General features: G+C 34.1%; 1 protein-coding gene across 2 annotated transcripts in view; it reads left to right on the top strand.

Annotated features, from left to right (window-relative positions):
- The first annotated feature begins 11,686 nt into the window (after positions 1 to 11,686).
- LOC145266591 (structure-specific endonuclease subunit EME1-like) overlaps positions 11,687 to 20,240 on the top strand; it is a 41,754-nt gene continuing 33,200 nt past the window's right edge. Inside the window, exons 1-2 of one of the 2 annotated variants that reach the window (XM_080122437.1) lie at positions 11,687 to 11,835; positions 18,203 to 19,010. In XM_080122437.1, the coding sequence (XP_079978563.1) occupies positions 18,270 to 19,010 (741 nt within the window). In that variant the 5' untranslated portion in view covers positions 11,687 to 11,835; positions 18,203 to 18,269. Of the gene's footprint in view, positions 11,859 to 18,202; positions 19,011 to 20,240 lie in introns of both variants that reach the window. The other variant, XM_080122438.1, reaches the window with a different exon arrangement.

Here is a 20,240-nt window from a genome sequence, read left to right as displayed (position 1 = left end):
AGATTAAAACGATTAAAATTCCATTATTTCAAAATGTTACAACATAGATTTTAAATTAATTGGGTTCAAATTGTTTTTTAAATATTACGTTTTAATATAAACATGACTCTTGTCAGCTATTTTATCGCCAGATTAAAACCAATTTGAAAATATTATTGCACAAATATTAAGCATTTTGTAGCCTCCCCCTCTCATATTTTGTTTGTCTCTTTTTACCGAACAAAATATGGAACCCCGTAGGTAACCAAAAGAACATTCAGTAAAACCGTATTTCATATTTAATATACAAATGTTTATAATATTATTAATCATTAAACTGTGTAAATCTTAAAACCTAAAAAAATTATAACAAAGATTAATTATTAATTGCAGTTTGAAGACGATAAACAAAAGGTTTTAAAAATATCATTAAGTCGCTTCTGCTTTTCCATAGTTTATATAGTACACACAAATCTGATGTCACAGAAACATGCGGTCCAATCTTCACAATCGTTTGGCAGTCCCTATGGCTCCATATGGTTTCGTTTTTCGCTTCATGCTAAGTGACTTCCATTCCAGATTTATGTAAACTGAGTCTACTTCCGGCGTCTTAACTTTGCATACTGAATTTTTAGACATAAGGGCAAATAACTCCACAATAATTCAAACTTGAAAAAAGCAGTCTTGTAATGCTACTGATTCCCATAAATTGCTTTAAATGGTTTTAAAATGATTTTCTTTATTAAAAAAAAAATAACTTAGTTAATGTATGTGATTTTTGGAATACGATATTTCCGTTTAGTGACAGATGCATACATCATAAAGATTTTTTTTAATTAGATTTAATAAGAACTTTATTTTTAATCGTGGAAAAACTGTAAATAATTTTCTGTAAAGTTTTAGTATTTAAAAAAAAAAAAAATTTTTTTTTTGAATGTCAAACAATTCCAGTTTCTTCAACAGATATTTTGTTGTATTTTTGCTGTCTTAAAAAAAAAAAAAAAAACGACAACACACCGATATATGAAAATATAACAATATATCTTTATTTTCGGTGGAAGTTGCTTGTTAGGAGGGAGATGCGTGCATCGGAATTCCACTGGTTGATTCTTCTCGGGCTTAAATCTTCAATCAACAACAATATCCTTTTCGACTGTTATCATATAATCATTTGCGACCACCTGAAACGTCTCTTTTGAGATGGTATTGTAACAATTTAGCTAATCAATCAATCAATTTATTCATGACATACTATTCTGCGAAGCCAAAAGAAGAATCTGGAATCCAGGCATAAACAACCCAAGTGTGAATATCAGCAGTTACCTTGTTTTTAACAGCATCAGTAACCACGGCTCTCCAAATTGCAGAGTAATGGTAATCTTGGGAAGACAAATAAAGACATTAGTGTCCCCGTTGCTTTCCATCTTGATTTGGGGAGTGCATCTCCCCAGCGAATTTAAATGCACCCCCAGATACCAACCTGAAAATTTATACGATTTTGTGCAGTACATACAGCGCCTAGCCTTCCCAAATGGTCACCCATCTGGCAATGGTCAGGCTTATTGTTACTTAATTTAGGTGATCTGGTATTAACCAGTGTGTCAACGTGATTGTGCTGTAAATGAAATGCACAAAAAACTTCATTGAAATTTGCAAAATCCAAGAATTAATGAAGTTTTGCTTAGTAAAATCCCCAATGAAGAAAATACAATCTTGGGTGTGATGCGATTATCGTTAAATCCAAAAATTCAATAAATTCATTGAAATTGTAGTCCAAAATGAATCAACAATGTAATCCGTGGTGTGATTAGGATATTATAAAATCCAAAAAAGTCAGCTCAAAAGAAATTGAAGGTCAAAAAAATATTATGAAAATATCCGTAAGGAATCAATTTATAAATAAACTAGCAGGCCTCGTTTCCCACCGTTGCCTGGGAGAAATTTTTAAAAAATGCTTCTTTTTTATTAAGTGATCATTAGTAAATTCTAATGCTTGCCACAGGTGACTTAATTTTTATTTTATGATGTGTAAACAACCAAAGTGTGAATATGGAATAAAGTACCAAAAAAATTGTTAAAATTTGAAAAATTAAATTATTACTCAGTAAGATCCACAATGAAAAATAAATAGAATCTTAGGTGTGAAGGGATTATCATTAAACCCAAAAATCCAATAAATTCATTGAAATTATAATCCATAAGATCCAAAATGAATCATCAACGTAATCCAATGACAATCAATAAATCTGAAGAAATCTAGTTTCATCAACAAAAAGACATTTTTTTTTCTTTCTTCGCAATATTTGAAATCTGGAATTGTAATTTAATCTGTAATTTAAATTATAATCAAAATTGTAATTTAAAATGTAATTCTCAATTTTAATTTAAAATTGTAATTTAAAATTTTAATTCTAAATTTTAATTTAAAATTTTAATTCTAAATTTTAATTTAAAATTTTAATTCTAAATTTTAATTTAAAATTTTAATTCTCAATTTTAATTTAAAATTGTAATTTAAAATTTTAATTCTAAATTTTAATTTTAAATTTTAATTCTAAATTTTAATTTAAAATTTTAATTCTCATTTTTTATTTAAAATTTTAATTTAATATTTTAATTCTAAATTTTAATTAAAAATTTTAATTTAAAATGACGAAGTTGTCATCTGATATTCGTTAAACTTTGATTTGAACATTGATTTTACAAGAATATAATGCATTGTGTCTGTAAAACAATCTAAGCCATGTTCAGTTTGGTCAGTACCAGATGGGTGACCAATGATTTGTGAATTCCAAGCACTGTTTGTAAGAGGATGTCAACACCTCCCTGCAAGGACTGCAAAAACCAAACATTGTTATCTTCCCTGACAGGGTTATACAAATGACTGAGGACTGTTTGTGAATTTGATATTTTTATGAAATTTCCTCCTTTGGAAGAAGTCGGTTAAACCCACCTAGGATGAATGCTGTTTCAGTACGGATTTGGCTGTCTGTAAAATAAGTGTATCAGAGATTGCGGACATTTGTATATTTTAGTGATGGAATATGCCCCGCTGGACGGACATATTGTGTCTTGGATTAGAGTTTGTGATCTGCTGCTGAAAAGGTGGAAATTTTGTAACCCAAACTGAAAAAATAAATGGACTAAACTAAAAAAGAGATTTGCAAGAACACAGACATTTTTTTTTTTGTTTTTTTGTTTCTTTGTGGTCGATTATAAAGTCATGGGAGAAAAAGTTGCAATTGATTTGCAAATAATTTGAGAAGGAAATAAAGTTACAGAAAAAGAAAAAAAAACATTCGAAAGTGAAAAATATTTTAATAAAAACTTCTTTCTTTCTATTTTGCTCTTCGCTGTTTTCCTCCTTCTTTTCATAAACTTTAACTTTGACTTTGACACATAGATGTTTGAGGTCCAGGTTTTGGACCTGTCAATCGTCCCAAGGGAAAAATTTTCTAGACAACTTTGTGGCATGCGTGGCACAGAAACCCAGGAATTTGCACTTCCATTTAGGAGGATGGACAATATAAACTCGGCAGCAATCTCCAATGGGCGTCAAGTCTGCTTTTGAATGCGTTTACCATTTGTGCTTGTACAACTGCATCTGGGAGATCATTCCATGTGTTGACAACCCTTTGTGAGAAGGTCCCTTTGCGGACATCTAGCCTACAGTGTTTTTTTACGATTTCGAGGCTGTTCCCCCTGGTTGCGCTGTTTTGGGCGATCTGAAAAGATGGCTTTCTTGTATCATAGATCCCATGGATGCACTTGTAGAGATCGATCATGTCACCACGATTTCTCCGATGCTCAAGAGTGGGCAGTCTCAGGGTTCTTAATCTTTCAGAATATGGCTTGTCCTTCAGTGATGCCAGCAGCTTGGTTGCTCGGCGCTGTACGTCTTCCAGATCACTGCATAAGGTCTTATGGTGTGGCTGCCAGACAGAGTGGCCATACTCCATGATAGGATGCACAAGGCTCTTGTAGAGTTGCACAAAGACTGTATTCGAGAGGAAACAAAAGTGCGGCGAATGATCCTGACAACTTCTATCTCCTCCTCCCTCTCTCTCCTCTGTCTCTCTATCTCTTCCTCTTCATCTTTTGCTGTCTCTTTATCTTTCTCTCTTTCCCCTTTCCCTCCATTTTTCATCCTTTTCTCCAACCCTCTCTTTCAACTCTGTCCAACCCATTTCTCTCTTGTTTTAATGTGTTGACATGTGATAATGTAGTTCATTTAATATAGCTAGCCCTTCCAAATGTCAAAAGATTTTTTCCAAATTTCAGATATTATGCATCCGAGGCAATACCTACCAAGAAAATATGAACTTTGTGGGTCTTTGATTAGTAGTTTTAGACTTTTATCTTAACATGGAAACACATAGACAACTGGCCTTTATATAATAGATTAGCAGAGGTACCTGACATTGCCCAGGCCATATAAGACAAAGTAAAGAAACGTAATTGCGTTTAAACACATCTAAAAAAAAAAAAAAAAAGTTGACTAATAGGTACAAAGTTAACCTGAAACGAAGTTTTATGCGACTTAAAGGTGGTTGCTGTAGTCAGTTTTTGATAGAAGCACTCGTTCCCACGATGTTGATTTCCATGACTTTCAAACTGTCCCTGAACCTCTTCCTAGGCTTATGTTGAGGATGGTTGCCATTTTCCAGCCCCCCCCCCCTCCACACAAAAAAATTTGTTTTAGCAGCCTACAATCTTACATTTGAACCACATTACATTGAAGGCATTGCCAGGGCCGCTGCAAGAAAGGTGGGCTCTCTCTACCGTGCTAGAAAACTTCTAACACCCGAAAGTATCCTGTACCTCTATAAGGCCACCATTCGCCCATGTATGGAGTATTGCTGACACATCTGGGCTGGTGCATCTGCTACTAGTCTCTCGCTCCTTGACAAGGTTCAAAAGAGAGTCGCAAACCTGATAGGCCCTGAACTGGCATCTAAGCTTCAGCCTCTGTCCCATCGACGAAATGTTGCATCCCTCTGCCTTTTCTACAAGTATTTTAGTGGTGAATGCTCTGACGAACTGCAATCACTTGTGCCCCCACGACATAAACACCCTCGACAAACCCGACAGGCTGCTAAATCCCACCCCCACACTGTAGAGATCCCTAGATGTAAAAGATCTTTTTACTCCAATAGTTTCTTCCCCAGAACCGCTAGACTCTGGAATTCCATTCCAGGTCCCTGCTTCCCTAACAGTACTGACGTGCAGAAGTTCAAGTGTAACGTGAACCGACACCTTGCTGCCCAAATCCCTACATAGTACCCCAGTAGTTGTTTCCCCTGATAGCAGCCCCCTACACCAAAGTGGCAATTTGCCCTGTTTGGGGTGAAAATGTAATAAAAAAAAATAAAAAAAATAAAAAAAACATGACCCACCCAACTCACGTGAGATCTGATTGCAAGGGTCCCAATACTAAAGCAAAAGGGCCTCAGTACATCGAAAAAAATCTGATTAAAGAAGCAACAGTCCAATCCTGACAAAAAGTTAACACTCTGATACAACTTAACATAACAAGTTGCATTTGAGAAGTTTTATCACTGCACAAGCAGAAGGGCCCGGCGTATAAAAACAACAGCAGGTTCTTTGATAAGACAGGAACGCATCCAAAATGAAGGCTTCTGTTTAGAACACAATTGAACCATGATACTTGACTTTTGCATTTTAAACTTTAATTCAAATTTAATTATAAAAAAATAATTATATAAAATCTACAGTAGGCTGTTTTATACAACAGAGACGTTTCTTAATAAATATTTCTGTTTAGGGCACAATCGAACCATGATACTTGACTTTTGCATTTTAAACTTTAATACAAGCCATTATATAAAACAATTTTATAAAATAAACCGTAGGTTCACTACAGTGCAATGTAGAATACAATGTAATGTGTACTAAGTCATTGCGGGAAGGTATTTGGAGCTTCCTCTCAGTACACCATAGTGGAATTTGAGTTTCTTTTTAAGATAAACATGATATCAGTGGGGGACAATTGAATACAGAAAAAGAAGTATGACAAAAGTACTCTCTTGAAATCTTCATTTATCGAAAGCATTTTATGGTCTATGAGTATCGTGTTCGAAAGGGAGAGAGCAAGAATAAAAGTCAAGAGGAAATAAGTTTATCGGGTGAACAAAGTTATAGGAAATAGGGTTGGTGGGAAGACAATGGATAGGAAGTTGTTCACCGGGGTAGACAAAAGGGAGCTGAGGTGGGATCGTTGGTCAAGATGTGGCGAACAAAAGGCCGGACATGAAAGGTAGATATATATAGAATAAGTGTGTTAGCTGTTTCAGGTGTGACCATGAATTTTGTGGCGGTTTTTATAATAATTGAGTATAGTTTGCGGACATTCTTGGATGCAACATTTCTTCCTTTATACTTTGACTAAAAGTGATTTGATTTTTCAAATATGACTATTTTAGCAGAACTCTCTTGAAATCTGCATTTATCGAAAGCGTTTCATGGATCATGAGTATTGTTATTTCATGCGATAGGATGAAATCCAAAATCAGATATCGGTCTAGTCTATGACATTTTTGAAGCTGGCTTGTTCGCTGTCAGTCTGATATAGTATGATACTATCGGCGTTCTCCCCCAAATGTTGGAAGAACAATGAAAAGGAAGGTGTTCACTGAGCTAGACAAAGGAAAGCTGAATAGGATTATTAATGAGAGTTTGTCAAACAAACGGCCGGATATAAAAGGTGTTTAGAGTTAATTTAGGGGTGTCAATGAGTTCTGTGACAGTTTTTATGACAATTATGAATGGTTGAGGACAGTCTTTATTTGCTATGATTGACAACAGTCCAGTTGCAAGTTGGAAGCAGATTGTGAATAGATACCAAATAGTTTTCTACTGCTATAGACATATGGCCATACTAACTGTACAAAGGAAAGAGCATTATTATTATTATTTAGATTTTTTTTTTTTTTTTACAAGGGTGTCATCACTTATGATATCATATCGAAGAGATATATTTGAAGTTAGTTTTAAGATTGGCAATGAATTTTACAGCAGTCAGGGAAGTTTACAACAGAGTCCATTTGAGGAGAGAAAAAAAGATGTGTCATAAAAAACGAGAGGAAATAGGTTTATTGGATGCACAAATGTTGAAATGGGGTTGGTGGAATAACAATGGAGAGGAAATTGTTCACCAAGGTAGACAAAGGGAAGCTGAATAGAATTGTTAATCAAGGTGTGCCGGACAAAAGACCGGATATAAAAGGTGTTATGGATTTAGAGTTAGTTTATGAGCAGTTTTAGAAGTGTCAATGAGTTTTGCAACAGTCTTTACAAAAAATATGAACAGTTAAGGGCAGTCTTTGGTTTGCTATGATTGACGACAGTCCAGTTGATGACACTTGTAAGTTGGAGACAGATGGTTACTCAGAGTAGACGGATGGGGAAATGAATTGATCAACTGACTGACAAGCACAGCCTCAACAGTATACATAGATGTGAACCTTAGTGTGTAGAGCATTAATGGTGTCACACACACACACCCAGAATGCAATATTTACAGTTTCTCTTGTTTTATTTTATGTTTTATATTTGTCAGCCATTGTATCACTTTAGCAGTCAGCAATGCATGGGAAATAACGACATGACCAGAACAAGAAGAGAAGATAAAAGAGCAGTGATGTTTTTGAGCGAGGGCTTTTATTATGTAGATACTATTTGTTACAAACTGCATATCTCTTGAAACATGAGGTTGTAGCGGTTTTCAATCTATTGAGTATCTATTTGGTGGGAGGTAACGGTGGCAAAGTAGTTGTGACATGGTCCCTGGCTTTGGTAGAGGCTATTTTGGAGGACAATAGCATAGCATCTTTCGGTATGGCCAACAGCTACACTGACATTTAATATAATTTGGGTGTAAAAGTTATTGTTTTAGCGAACAAAGAAAATAATAAATATATACAGGAAAATCATGCCTACAAAAATGGAAATAAATCAAACATTCAGTGAATAGAAGGGTCACCAGGTAGCAAGTGCAGCTGTTACTTAAAACATAAACAGAATTTTGTAAATGCAAAAATTGAGAAAAATGAAATTTCATGAGAAAGCATTTTTTATATAAGAGATCTTTACTTATATATAAAACACACTTCATCTGTGTGTGTGTGTGTGTGTGTGTGTGTGTGTGTGTGTGTGTGTGTGTAAGTTTGTGATTTCGTTTCCTATAGACTGAAACAGTTGGGATGATTCTTTTGAAATTTCGCGCAAGTGTACTTTAGATGTCTGGGAGTGTTCTTAGATAGATTTTGTATCAGAATGCCCTAGATAAGTATAAAAACATTGATAGTCGAAAAACTTGACTAAAAAAGGAACAGTCCCATTTTGACCAAAGTTAACACCCTTATACAGCCTCATCGCACAAGCAAAAGGACATGGTGTATGAAATCAACAGGAGGTTTTTTGATATGACAGGGGCAAATTTGAAATGACTATTTCTGTTTAGAGCACAATTGAACTATGATACTTGACTTTTGCATTTTAAACTTTAATTCAAGTCATTATATAAAAATAATTTTATAAAATCAACCATAGGTTCTCTACAGTGCAATGTAGACTATTTGGAGTGCTGATTGCTCAAACCTGGTGGAGTGTGAAGGAAACATCTTCTAAATACATTGCAAAATTACTTGAAGAACTCCTACCAATATTCTCAAGTGGTAAAATGAACCGTTAACTCCCTATTATTATTATGGAAGATGGAGCTCCTTGTCATTCTGCTAAAGCAACACAACATTGGTTGAGCCAAAATGGAATTAATAAACTTCCATGGCCAAGTCAGTATCTAGGTATGAACCCAATTGAAAACGTTTGGGGCATATTAGACCAGAATCTTCGCAAAAAGAAAAGGAAGCCTTCTTCTAAGCTTGAACTCCTAAAAAATATTTTATAAGACTGGATACCACATGATTCATTAATCTGTGTTCCTATTTGCCTCAGGATTTTGATATATGCATATATATATATATATATATATATATATATATATATATATATATATATATATATAACACGGAAATTACATAATTGTCGATGCATCGACAATTATGTAATTTCCGTGTTATATTTTTATGTTATTGCTCTGTTTACCACATTGAGCTCTCATACCCAGATTTCCTGGAATTATTCCATTATAACACTATATATATATATATATATATATATATATATATATATATATATATAATATAAAGCTGAATGTGTGTGTGTGTGTGTGCGTGTGTGTGTGCGTGGTCATGAATAGGCTCCTATATGATTGACTATTTTAAAAAACTGATTACATATAACGATAGATGTATCGAGACACGGGAATGGGTATTTTGATCTGGCAGAACGGTGGTTCATTAAAATTGTGGGGTCTGCATTCGCGCCTGGTCCACAAAGTATGGAAATAAAAAATTTAAAAATTAAAAAAAAACGTTTACAAGTGTTTTTGATATAGATGTACATAAGAATACGTCGATAAGTATTTTTTAACTTAAATAGGAATGGTATAATAAAATTGTGGGGTCTGCGTTCGGGCCTGGCCTCCATAGAATGGAAATAGGCACAAACTTTAATAAAGACTTTTCATATTTATCTGCGTAAGTATACTTTGATAATTATGTTTCAGTTTGAAGAAATATGGTATAATAAAATTATGGGGTGTTCGTTCGCACCTGACCTCCATAGAATGGAAATATGTCACAAAGTTTAACAAGTTTTTTTTAATATAGATCCACAGAATATTGTGATAAGTGTTTCAGTGTGAACAGGTATAGTATAATAAATTCTGGGGTTTATCTATTTTATTTTTACTTTCATCATATTTTGCTTTGGTTTTGATATCCCCAAATTCAACCCAAATTTACAACCCTTCCTTTTCATAACCTATCATACTTTCATAAATCAGAGCCCATTTTCTGTAGGCTGTTTTTGAACCCAGTCAACGATCAGTGTTTTGTTTAATATTCGATTTTTCGAGCAATTATCAAGACTCCAAAGATGACCATCTCATGTTCGCCATTTTTTATTGTTCTATTGTTCTAAGATAACACTCGGCACTACTTATGTTTAAAAGTAAGTAAACGTATTAAAATAAGTTAAAATGCCAAAAAAGTTATCTAAGTAGGTAGAAAAGTGATTTTTTTTTCTTTTACAAGGAAGTCACCACTTATCAAGGGCCGGAAGCCACTCGGGGATAAGGGTTATTGCGTGTACAGTACGTTAGTATTGGGGATTTGATAAAGAGTCTTACTTAAGAGGGCGGTTCATCAGGAATTTGTTTATATTGGACTTGAAGACATCCAGGTTGTAGAATGGAAATAGGTGGGAAACAGGCAACCGGAACAGAATTCCACAGGCGTGCACTTCTAAGAAAGAAGCTTTGTTCATGGAATCTACATTTTGATTTTGGCACAGATAAGGAGTGGGGAAATTTTTGACAGTGGTTTCAGCTAGACGAAAGATGAAAGATTGGCGAGGGGGATCAGAGATTGGAGCTCAGACGAGCACCTGCCATGTTAGTAATGATATAACTAAGACAGGCTCGAAACGTCACTCCTGTGGGAGAGAGGTTGCAGGGAAGAGAAAAGGGCATCACCCACTAAGCCACGAAGTCTATTTTGTACTCTGTCAAGGCAGGATAGGCTTTTTTTACCAGCTCCTGCTCAGATGTGGCAGCAGTACTCCATCTTTGAACGTACTTGGCTTTTATATAGATAGAGAATTGCATCATTAGTGAGATATCTTCTGGAACGGTAGAAGGATCCCACCATTTTTCCAGCAACCTTGGCAACTGACTTGATGTACGTGTTCCATTTCAGGTCAGGAGTAACGGTCAACCCCAGAAGCTTATCAAAACATGGAGCTTCCCCTAGACGAGAGCCATTCATTTCAATTGATGCCAGATGGGGATCAGAGCATTGATGATGTAAAGATAGGAGCTTGGTTTTAGATGCATTAAAAGTAACCAGCCACCTCCTCCCCCACTGTACCAGGCGCTCAAGATCAGAGGAGAGAGAATCAGAAAGAACTTTGTCATTTACGGCCTTTGATGTGTTGCCATAGATAGTCGTGTCATCAGCATAGATGTCAACGAATGATTTAAGTATGTGTTTTACATTGATGTAGATCAGGAAGAGAGTTGGGGCCAGGATTGACCCCTGAGGAACTCCAGCATTAATACTGCCTCTGATTTTTGTCCATCGACCACTACTCTTATGAGCCTATCGGAGAGAAATGATTTAATGATTGAGAAAACATTTCCAGTTATACCGTAGCTGGAAATCTTGTGAAGTAGGCCCTTATGCCATACCTTATCGAAGGCCTTTGATATGTCAAGAGCAATTGCCCTAGAGAGGAAGCCTTTGTCAAGAGATTCGCTAATCCTATGAGATATAACAGTTAACACATCTGCTGTAGATCTTGCAGAACGGAAACCATATTGCATGTCATTAAGAAGGTTATTTCTGCTGAGATGGTTGACTACTTCTCTATTTAATATGGATTCCAGCAGCTTATCTTGCCTTTGGTAACATTTATTTATTGTATATTTGTTTTTGTTTTGTTTTTTTACCACTATTTCGTTTTGTCGCCTATACTGCAAAACTGACCTAATAACTTTATGCTTCGAGTAGTGAACTTGAATAGAACATTTCTGGCTGTTACTAAGGCAGGTATTTTTTTTAAAGGGTTACTCTATTTCTTTTACACCGGTACACGTGCTTTTCACCATTTAAAAATATTGACGTTTGAATTTTTTTTGTTTTTTGCTTTGAAACCGATCAAAGTTTTATTGTTTTTAATCAATGTTACAGACGGAAGCGATTCGGATAAATGGTAGGTGGAACAAAAAAGATAAAGTAATTACAATGCTTATCGTAATATTTTGAAAAATTAAACAAAGCTTTTTTTTTTTTTGGTTGTTTTGCTAAAATTGATAGAAAAACGCGATTCTTTTTGCCGACAATAACGGTTACTATTGCCGAAAAAATTATTTTGAAGGAAATACGGCGCTCTATACAGAATACGGACCATGCTGAAATAATAACCTAATTATTTAAAAACCCAGGATTTGTTTTACATTCTATAGATATTCGAAAAAAGTCAAATATTCACTTACATAACAAATAAATGTAGGGTGTGTACTGTACACATAGATTCGAAAAAGTTGTCAAAAAACAAATATATAACAAATAAATGTTATCAAAGGCAAGATAAGTTACTTTTCTACCTAACTGGATATAGTTTTTGTGTTTTTATTCAGTGTAACATGTTTATTCAGCTCGAAAAACATGCAGTGTTTTGGAAAATTCAAAATGGCGCCCGACTCTCTCTCGGAGAGTGGAAGTTTGGGAAAAGGTATTATAAATAATAAACTAGACAAAATACTGTTAGAAATTCGCTAAATATATGTTACTGTGACATAAGTTGACATATATTCGGTTGTTTTTTAATAGTATTTTGTCTAGTTTATTATTTATAACATCTTTTCCCAAACTTACCGTGTTAAACAGACAGTCGGGCGGCGCCATTTTGAATTTTCCAATCGGTAAACACTGCATGTTTTTCGAGCTGAATAAACATGTTACACTGAATAAAAACACAAAAAATATATCCAGTTAGGTAGAAAAGTAACTTAGCTTGCCTTTGATAACATTTATTTGTTATATATTTGTTTTTTGACAACTTTTTCGAATCCATGTGTACAGTAATACAAACCCCATACGGGGTTTACCGATCTATTGGAAAATTTAAAATGGCGCCCGACTCTCTGTGACGCACACGGTAAGTTTGGGAAAAGGAGTTAAAAATTAAAAAAAACTAGACAAAATACTGTCGAAACTCGCTCAATATATGTTACCGTGACATTAGCTGACATATTTTGTATATTATTTTTATTTTTAACTCCTTTTCCCAAACTTACCGTGTCAAAGAGAGAGTCGGGCGCCATTTTAAATTTTCCAATGCATCGGTAAACACTGTATGTTCTTCTAGTTGAATAAACATGTAACATTAAATAAAAACACTAAAAACATATCTAGTTAGTTAGAAAAGTAACTTATCTTGCCTTTGATAACATTTGTTATATATTTGTTTTTTGACAACTTTTTCGAATCTGTATGAACTGAAACCCAGATGTTATTCAACGCGGCAGATCTGAACGAGAATTTCTCCCCATAATTTTAACCGGTATTTCTACATTTGGTATTTTTTAACCCAGCGTAGTATAACCCCCCCCCCCCAAGTTCTGTAAGTTACTTTATCTGGAATTTTTTTTTTTTTTTTTTTTTTTTTTAGTGTTTTTACTTTAAAACGTTTAGTTCGAAAAATAAATGGTGTCGAGTGTTAGGTGAGAACAAGGAAAATGGCCGCGACTTGACACCTAAATATTTAAAATTTTAATAACTTGTAATTAAAAAATTATACAAGATACTGTTAGAAACACACCCAATAAATGGCACAGTAACATATATCGGGACAAGATCAAAGTGTAGTATCTGTTCTTCAGATGCTGCACTTCAATTTCTTGTTCTCTGTCAGTGGAGGAGAAATCCTTCACGACTGAGACAATTTTTATTTTTGTTCCTTTTCTCCGCGTTAAAAAACGACCCTGGTGTCTAACTCTGTCCCGTGGGGAGACATTGTAAATAGGAACATATATTAGGTGAGTTTCTAACGGTATTTTGGGTAATTTAGCAGAGAAGACAACAAGCAACTATACGAAGAAATATATATATATATATATATATATATATATATATATATATATATATATATATATACACAAGAAATGAATGTTACCGTAGCCAATAAAAGTTAATTTCATACCTACTTGGCTCATTTGTTTTCAAAAATTCAGATTTTCCGAGTAGATTTGAAGAAAAAAAAATATTGCGACATCTTCTTCTTTGGAAGAAGCAAGCCTAATTTTGAAATTTTTTAGTATTTTTTATGAGAGTACCCAGCGTACTATAAACACCCCAACCTCCACCGAATTTGACCTGACGTCATGTTATTTTGGTTGTTCAAATAATGTCGATACATTTTAATCTTGCCTTTTTTTTCTCAATTTTAGATGCATAATACTGAATGGATTTTAAATCGCAATGATTCCTCATTCATTCATATTTAAAAAAAAGACAACAATATAAAATTTAAAATTCTGTATAAGCTACAAATGGTTTTGTGTTATTACATTTTTTTAATATTATTGAATAAGGAATCATTTCGATTTAAAATCCATTTAGTATTATTTTTTTTTATTTATGTTTTTTTTTTTACACAGACATCACAAGGCCAAGAGGCCAAGGGTTAAAGAGTGTACAGTAGAAATTGGACAATATAGTAATCATTAGTAATGGAAATTCGGTAAATTTGTTAACATATGGAACGGCTCATCAAGAACTTGTTTACGTTAGACTTGAACACAACCATATTGTAGTCAGCCGGAAAGCAGGAAAACGGAAGACAATTCCACAGGCATGCAGTTCTAGGAAAGAAACTTTGTTCATGGAATCTACGTTAAGGTTTCGGTACAGATAAAGAGTGGGGGGAATTATTGATAGTGTTTTCAGCTAGACGAGTGTTTCTTGTGTATTATGCATCTAAAAGTGAGCAAAGCATGCTTGAAAAGTGTCAATATTATTTGAATAATTGTAATCAAAACAAAATGGCCACCGAATTTGATCTGATGTCATGTTTATCTAAAAAAATAAAAGAAAAAAGTCAAATTTTAACTCCAAATGATTCCTCATCTAATAATATTCATTAATGATAATCTATATATTAATACTGTAATACCTTTAACGTATTTACGTACATGTGTGTCACGGTTTCCAGATTATAAATTATTCGATCGGGAGATCCTATTTATTAAAATGGAGGATAGGAGGTGATAACATACTACAAACATTAAATTATAGTATATAGAGATGCTAATTTAATGTTCGTAGTATGTTATTGCCTTCTATCCTCCATTTTAATAAATAGGATCTCCCGATCACAAAAGACGCAATCTAAAAAAATTTTTTTTAAATGATGTCACTTTTGGGCCGTACGTGAAACTAAAATATATCTTCTTGGTCTTCTGGCTAAGGTTTAAGGGTAGTATCTGTTCTGTCTAATGATGGTATAATGATATCGTGAGGTTTTCGTTCATGCCAGGCGTCCATACAACGTAAATATGTCACAGGATATTGGAGATAAACCTTAATAACCAAATATATTCTGACACTATATTAATCAAATTACAGATAATACTTTTACAGTTTTAACAAAAGGGATACAATAATATCGTGGGGTCTTAATTCACGCTGAACGTTCACAGAATGCCCAGCAGCAACATATTACAGATGAAAGATGCCGCTGTGGAATTTCCACAGGTCCTGCTAATATATATATATATATATATATATATATATATATATATATATATATTTTATCCTTCACCGGACTATCTATTCATGTGAAATCTTTTTATCATTTTTTTCTTTTACCTCCTATTCCCCTTACCTCACCCTTTTTTTTTTTTTTAACCAAGTAAGATCTGTGACTTACTTGTGGTTTCATTAAATACTTTTACATGCAAAATCCGATCCCGCTTTTTACTAATTCCTGCCCTCTGATGAGAAGGAGAGTATTTCTTCAAAACTCTGCGGATTAAGGACTATCCACTTATCTTGGGCTTCCTTTTTAAAATTAAATATGTTTTTAACTCTTTTTCAAGATGTTTTTGAACATGTTTTATTAATCATTTGTTCATATATATATATATATATATATATATATATATATATATAATGTTTAACAAAAACTGCAACATAAAACTACTATGTGAAACTAAAATATACATTTTTGGTCTTCTGGCTAAGATTTAAGGGTAGTATCTGTTCTGTCTAATGACGACATAATGATATCGTGAGGTTTTCGTTTGGGTCGGGAGTCCATACAACATAAATATGTCACAGACTCCTATAAGGATATTGGAGATAAACCTTAATAACCAGATATATTCGGACGCTACATTAACCAGCTTATTTAGATAAATACTTTTACAGTTTTAACAAAAGGACTACAATAATATCACAGTCTTGGCCTTTTTGGTAAAGATCAAAGTGTAGTATCTAATACAAACTAACCTCCATCCCTTACCCACAAAAATTTTCTTTTCTCCATTCACCCCCATTTAGAGGGCATCCCCACCTAGAGACTGACCCGCAGAAGCGAGGTTCCTTTTACAAACCTAGTGGAACGGGCAGTCTATCAACTAGACGGAGTTGGGAAGGTCCTACTAATCACCTTTTGTTTTTTCTTCCCCCGCCCTCGACACAAATGAATTATTGTACCATTTTATTGTTATCTTTTTTGTTTTTACACGTCAATAAAAAATGTTTTAAAAAATTGGGAGTTACTAGGACGTCCCCCAATATGAAAGGGTGAATGCGGTATTATGGTGAAAGACGATACTAGCTGGGAGAAACTTTTGACTTTGTTTAGTTCTGGAGTGACAAGGATGACCAACGACCCCCAAAATCCCCCCTTTTGAGTTGGCCATATGCCTAAGTTTTTTGTTCATCGTTGATTTTTTCTGTATTTGTTAACATGAATAAAAGATTTAATATCTCAAAGTGTAGTATCTGTTCTTCAGATGCTGCACTTCCATTTCTTGTTCTCTTTCGGTGGAGGAGGATAAGTCCTGCACGACTGAGACAATTTTTTATTTTTGTACCTTTTCTCTACGTTAAAAAACGTCCCTGGTGTCTAACTCTGTCCCGTGGGGGAGGCATAGTAAATAGGTACAATAATATCACAGTCTTAATTCATGCTGAACATTCACAGAATGCCAAGCAGCAATATATTATATATGAAAGATCCCGCTGTGGAATGTCCACAGGCCCTACTAGTATATATATATATCTATAATATTTAACGAAAACTGCAATATAAAACTACTTTTGATGTCTAAACAGTTTTTTCTCAAGTACTTCCATAGCTGCGATTTTTAAAAAAATTGATGGTTTATTATCAATGCGATTGCTATCATCACTTTCACTTAGTAAAGCTAGCGTTATTTTCAAAATAGCCGACTTTCTTGTGAATTTAAAGCTTAAACGGTAACATATGCATAGTCTTCTCTTCGGTTTTGGTTTTGTAATTAAGATCTAAGGGAAATAATTTATGTTGACAAAGGTAGGAATAGAGTTATTTCCTTTGAGTAGTATTAGGTTTGTTTGTTTTTTTTGTTTTTTTTTTTTTTTGGTGCATTTCAAGTGAAAACATTATTACATTCTTACGTGTAGAAATTAGTATAAATTCGAAAAATTACGAAAAATGAACAAGTAGACAAATAATTACAAGCAAAAAATAAGTTATTAAGATCCAGGGGAGGTAACTGCAATCAATCATTTTTCACTAAATAACTGCAATTCTGCCATTTTTAAAAACACAAAATTGTGGGTAATTTTTTGTTAAAACTAGATCTAAAGCATCTTCTACTGGATTATTTATCGCAATTTTTTTGGAATTTGTAACTGACTTTAACAGGACGCGTAAATATGTAATAATGTTTTCACCTGAGTGCGTTAACTTAAAACATCACTAATACCTTTCTTTCTAGTACCTTTCTTTTTTGTTTGATTTTTTTTTTTTTTGTATACTAGCCACTGCCCGGCATTGCCCGATTGTAAAATACGCTTCAATATGATATTTTAATTTATGCAGATTTCGTATTTATTATTGCAGAGCCAATTTTTTTATTGATTATTATATTGTACCTAATATATAGTAGTGATTTCAAAAGTTAAAAATATATATGACTTGGGTGCCATCTGCTAGAATGGAAACCAAATCATTTAGCTCTTCAACTGAAGTCCATACACATATAAAAACTTAAAAATTATTGTATAAGTGTATATCTGCGCATGCATAGAAGTAATATGTTTAGTCGACTTATGCCTGCCAAGTTCCAATTATTTCCCAGCTTTGACCCCTTTATCAGCTATTTTAAGTGGCTAAAAACCAAATTGAATTTGTTCCACATGTCCAAATTCTCTAATATATAAACTTTCGAGTCTGTCAACCAAAAATTAACAGAGTAGTTTGGTAGAGACCATTCTGCACACGGACAGACAAGGTCACTTTTATATATAGATATGTAGATTGTTATTTTTGTTTAACTTTTTTTCTTTTTTTTTTCTTGTTTTAGGTTAGAATTTTGTTCAGTTGAGAGCTGAGCGAATCCATCGAACGTTAGCCAACCTCATTTTGAAATCATGGAAGATGATGATACAGAGTTCTCACTGCGTAAAAGACTTATGATTCTGGATTCCAATCCAGACGCTTCCATTTTTACATTCAAGCAATCGAATGCAAAGGATGCACATAATCGTTTCACCAATTTCAAAGACGATGTAGGCCAAGACAACAATGGCAGAGATTTCTCCTCGGACATTGATCCGCAACCTCATACCAATGTTGAGTCTGTAGACGACAGCTCTGATTCGGAATTACCGTGCGGCCTCTTTAATGAAACGCTTACCGAAAATTTTGAAATAGAAAATGATTCAGTTACTCATACATTAATTTCAGGCACCCGGCACGCCAATCTAACAATCAACCAGAATGACACTTCGATCTTCACCTTGAAAGATCTTAAAGCTATTGAAATCGACTTGACCTCTGACCCAACTGATATTGATTTCACTTGTCTCACAAATGGCTCTCCTAAAAAGCTTCCGCAAACTCGACATAAAATCAGCGGAACATCTCCCAAAACGCACTCTGAACATGTTCAGTATATCGGATCAGAAAGCAATAGTCCAGTATCAGATTTACCCGGCGAAATTCTTACCTCGAAACCTCTCTGGGAAAGGGTGCAACTGACTGAGGAGCGTGAGTTGGAAGTTATTTCCGAAGTATTGCCTCTTCCGCAGACAAAAGTTGCCGCTTCTCCGAACCCCAAAAGAGGACGTCCTCCTTTAAAGGCAAATCCAGACAAAAAGCGCCAAGCCAAGGTAAGTTGCTATAAGATTATTGCAAAAGTTTTTGACAATTTTGAAATTTAATCTCGAAAATGAAAAACTGTGTTTTTGAAAATCTTTATTCATAAAACTTTACTCTCGATAACTGGAACCCATCTGTCAACGAGCTTATAAATCCTCTCGCTTGTAAAATTCTTAAGGTTTTGATGTGAAATATTAATCTAACTCGTGTTCAATCTCCTCATAGGATGCTAGCCTAAGACCATCTAAATGGTTTTGCTATTTTCAAAATAAGCGATAATCCAAGGGAGATAAGTCAGGAGAATATGGAGGATGGGGCAAGATTTCTCAATCAAATTCTTCCATGAGATCTTTGCTCAGTAGTGTTGTGTGAGGACGAGCATTATCATGATGGAAGATGACTCCTTTCTGTTGATGAAAGAACGTGGTTTTCAGGTCAACATTGGTGAAAATATTGCAAAAAAAATATGAATATACTTTAAGATTCTGAAAGAAAAAGTTATAAATTAATCATGGTGATATGATTTAGGTAATAACAATATACAGGGTGTCCAAAAAGTCACTGAAGGGTTTTCAACTAAAATAGATTCTTTATTTTTTATGATATCTTTCTGTAATTTTAGCACCATCTAACCAAGACATCGGGAAATGTTATAATTCTTGAAATAAGTCATAATTTGAGGGAGCTAGGTCAGGTAAATATGCACGATTGGGTCAATGTTTCCCAACCAAATTCTGCTAGGACATCTTTTGGATTGGTAGTGCTGTGTGAGGACGAGCATTATCATAACATAGTCGTTTTTCTTCTTCAACCATGTTGTTGCATTTTAATATTCGGACCCAACACGTTGTATCTGAGACAGTCGCAAAGGAAAACAAAAAGGGAAGAAATTCAACTCGGCTTTTTCAGTTGAAATGAGATGCATTTATTCATGGTTCTTCCAAAATAACGCACTGTAAATCTTATGAATTTCAATTCTCTGTTTCTTATTAAAACTTTTGGTTGCAAGTTTTTCAACTTTGCTAAGTGGCAGAGTTCTAACACAGTAAACGAGTCAATCCTAAAAGTGTAATAGCATTGCCTTCTGTAAGATGTAGCAGCAATGTTTGGTGAGTACACAAAAGAAAATGACTTGTCTTCAACTGTTTGTATGCACGTATAAACAACTTGTCTTCAACTGTTTGTATGCACGTATAAACAACTTGTCTTCAACTGTTTGTATGCACGTATAAACAACTGCG

This window comes from Euprymna scolopes, chromosome 41 (assembly GCF_053919585.1).
Source record: "Euprymna scolopes isolate OS-2025 chromosome 41, ASM5391958v1, whole genome shotgun sequence".
NCBI lineage: Eukaryota > Metazoa > Mollusca > Cephalopoda > Sepiida > Sepiolidae > Euprymna > Euprymna scolopes.
This window is presented reverse-complemented; position numbering and strand designations above follow the sequence as displayed.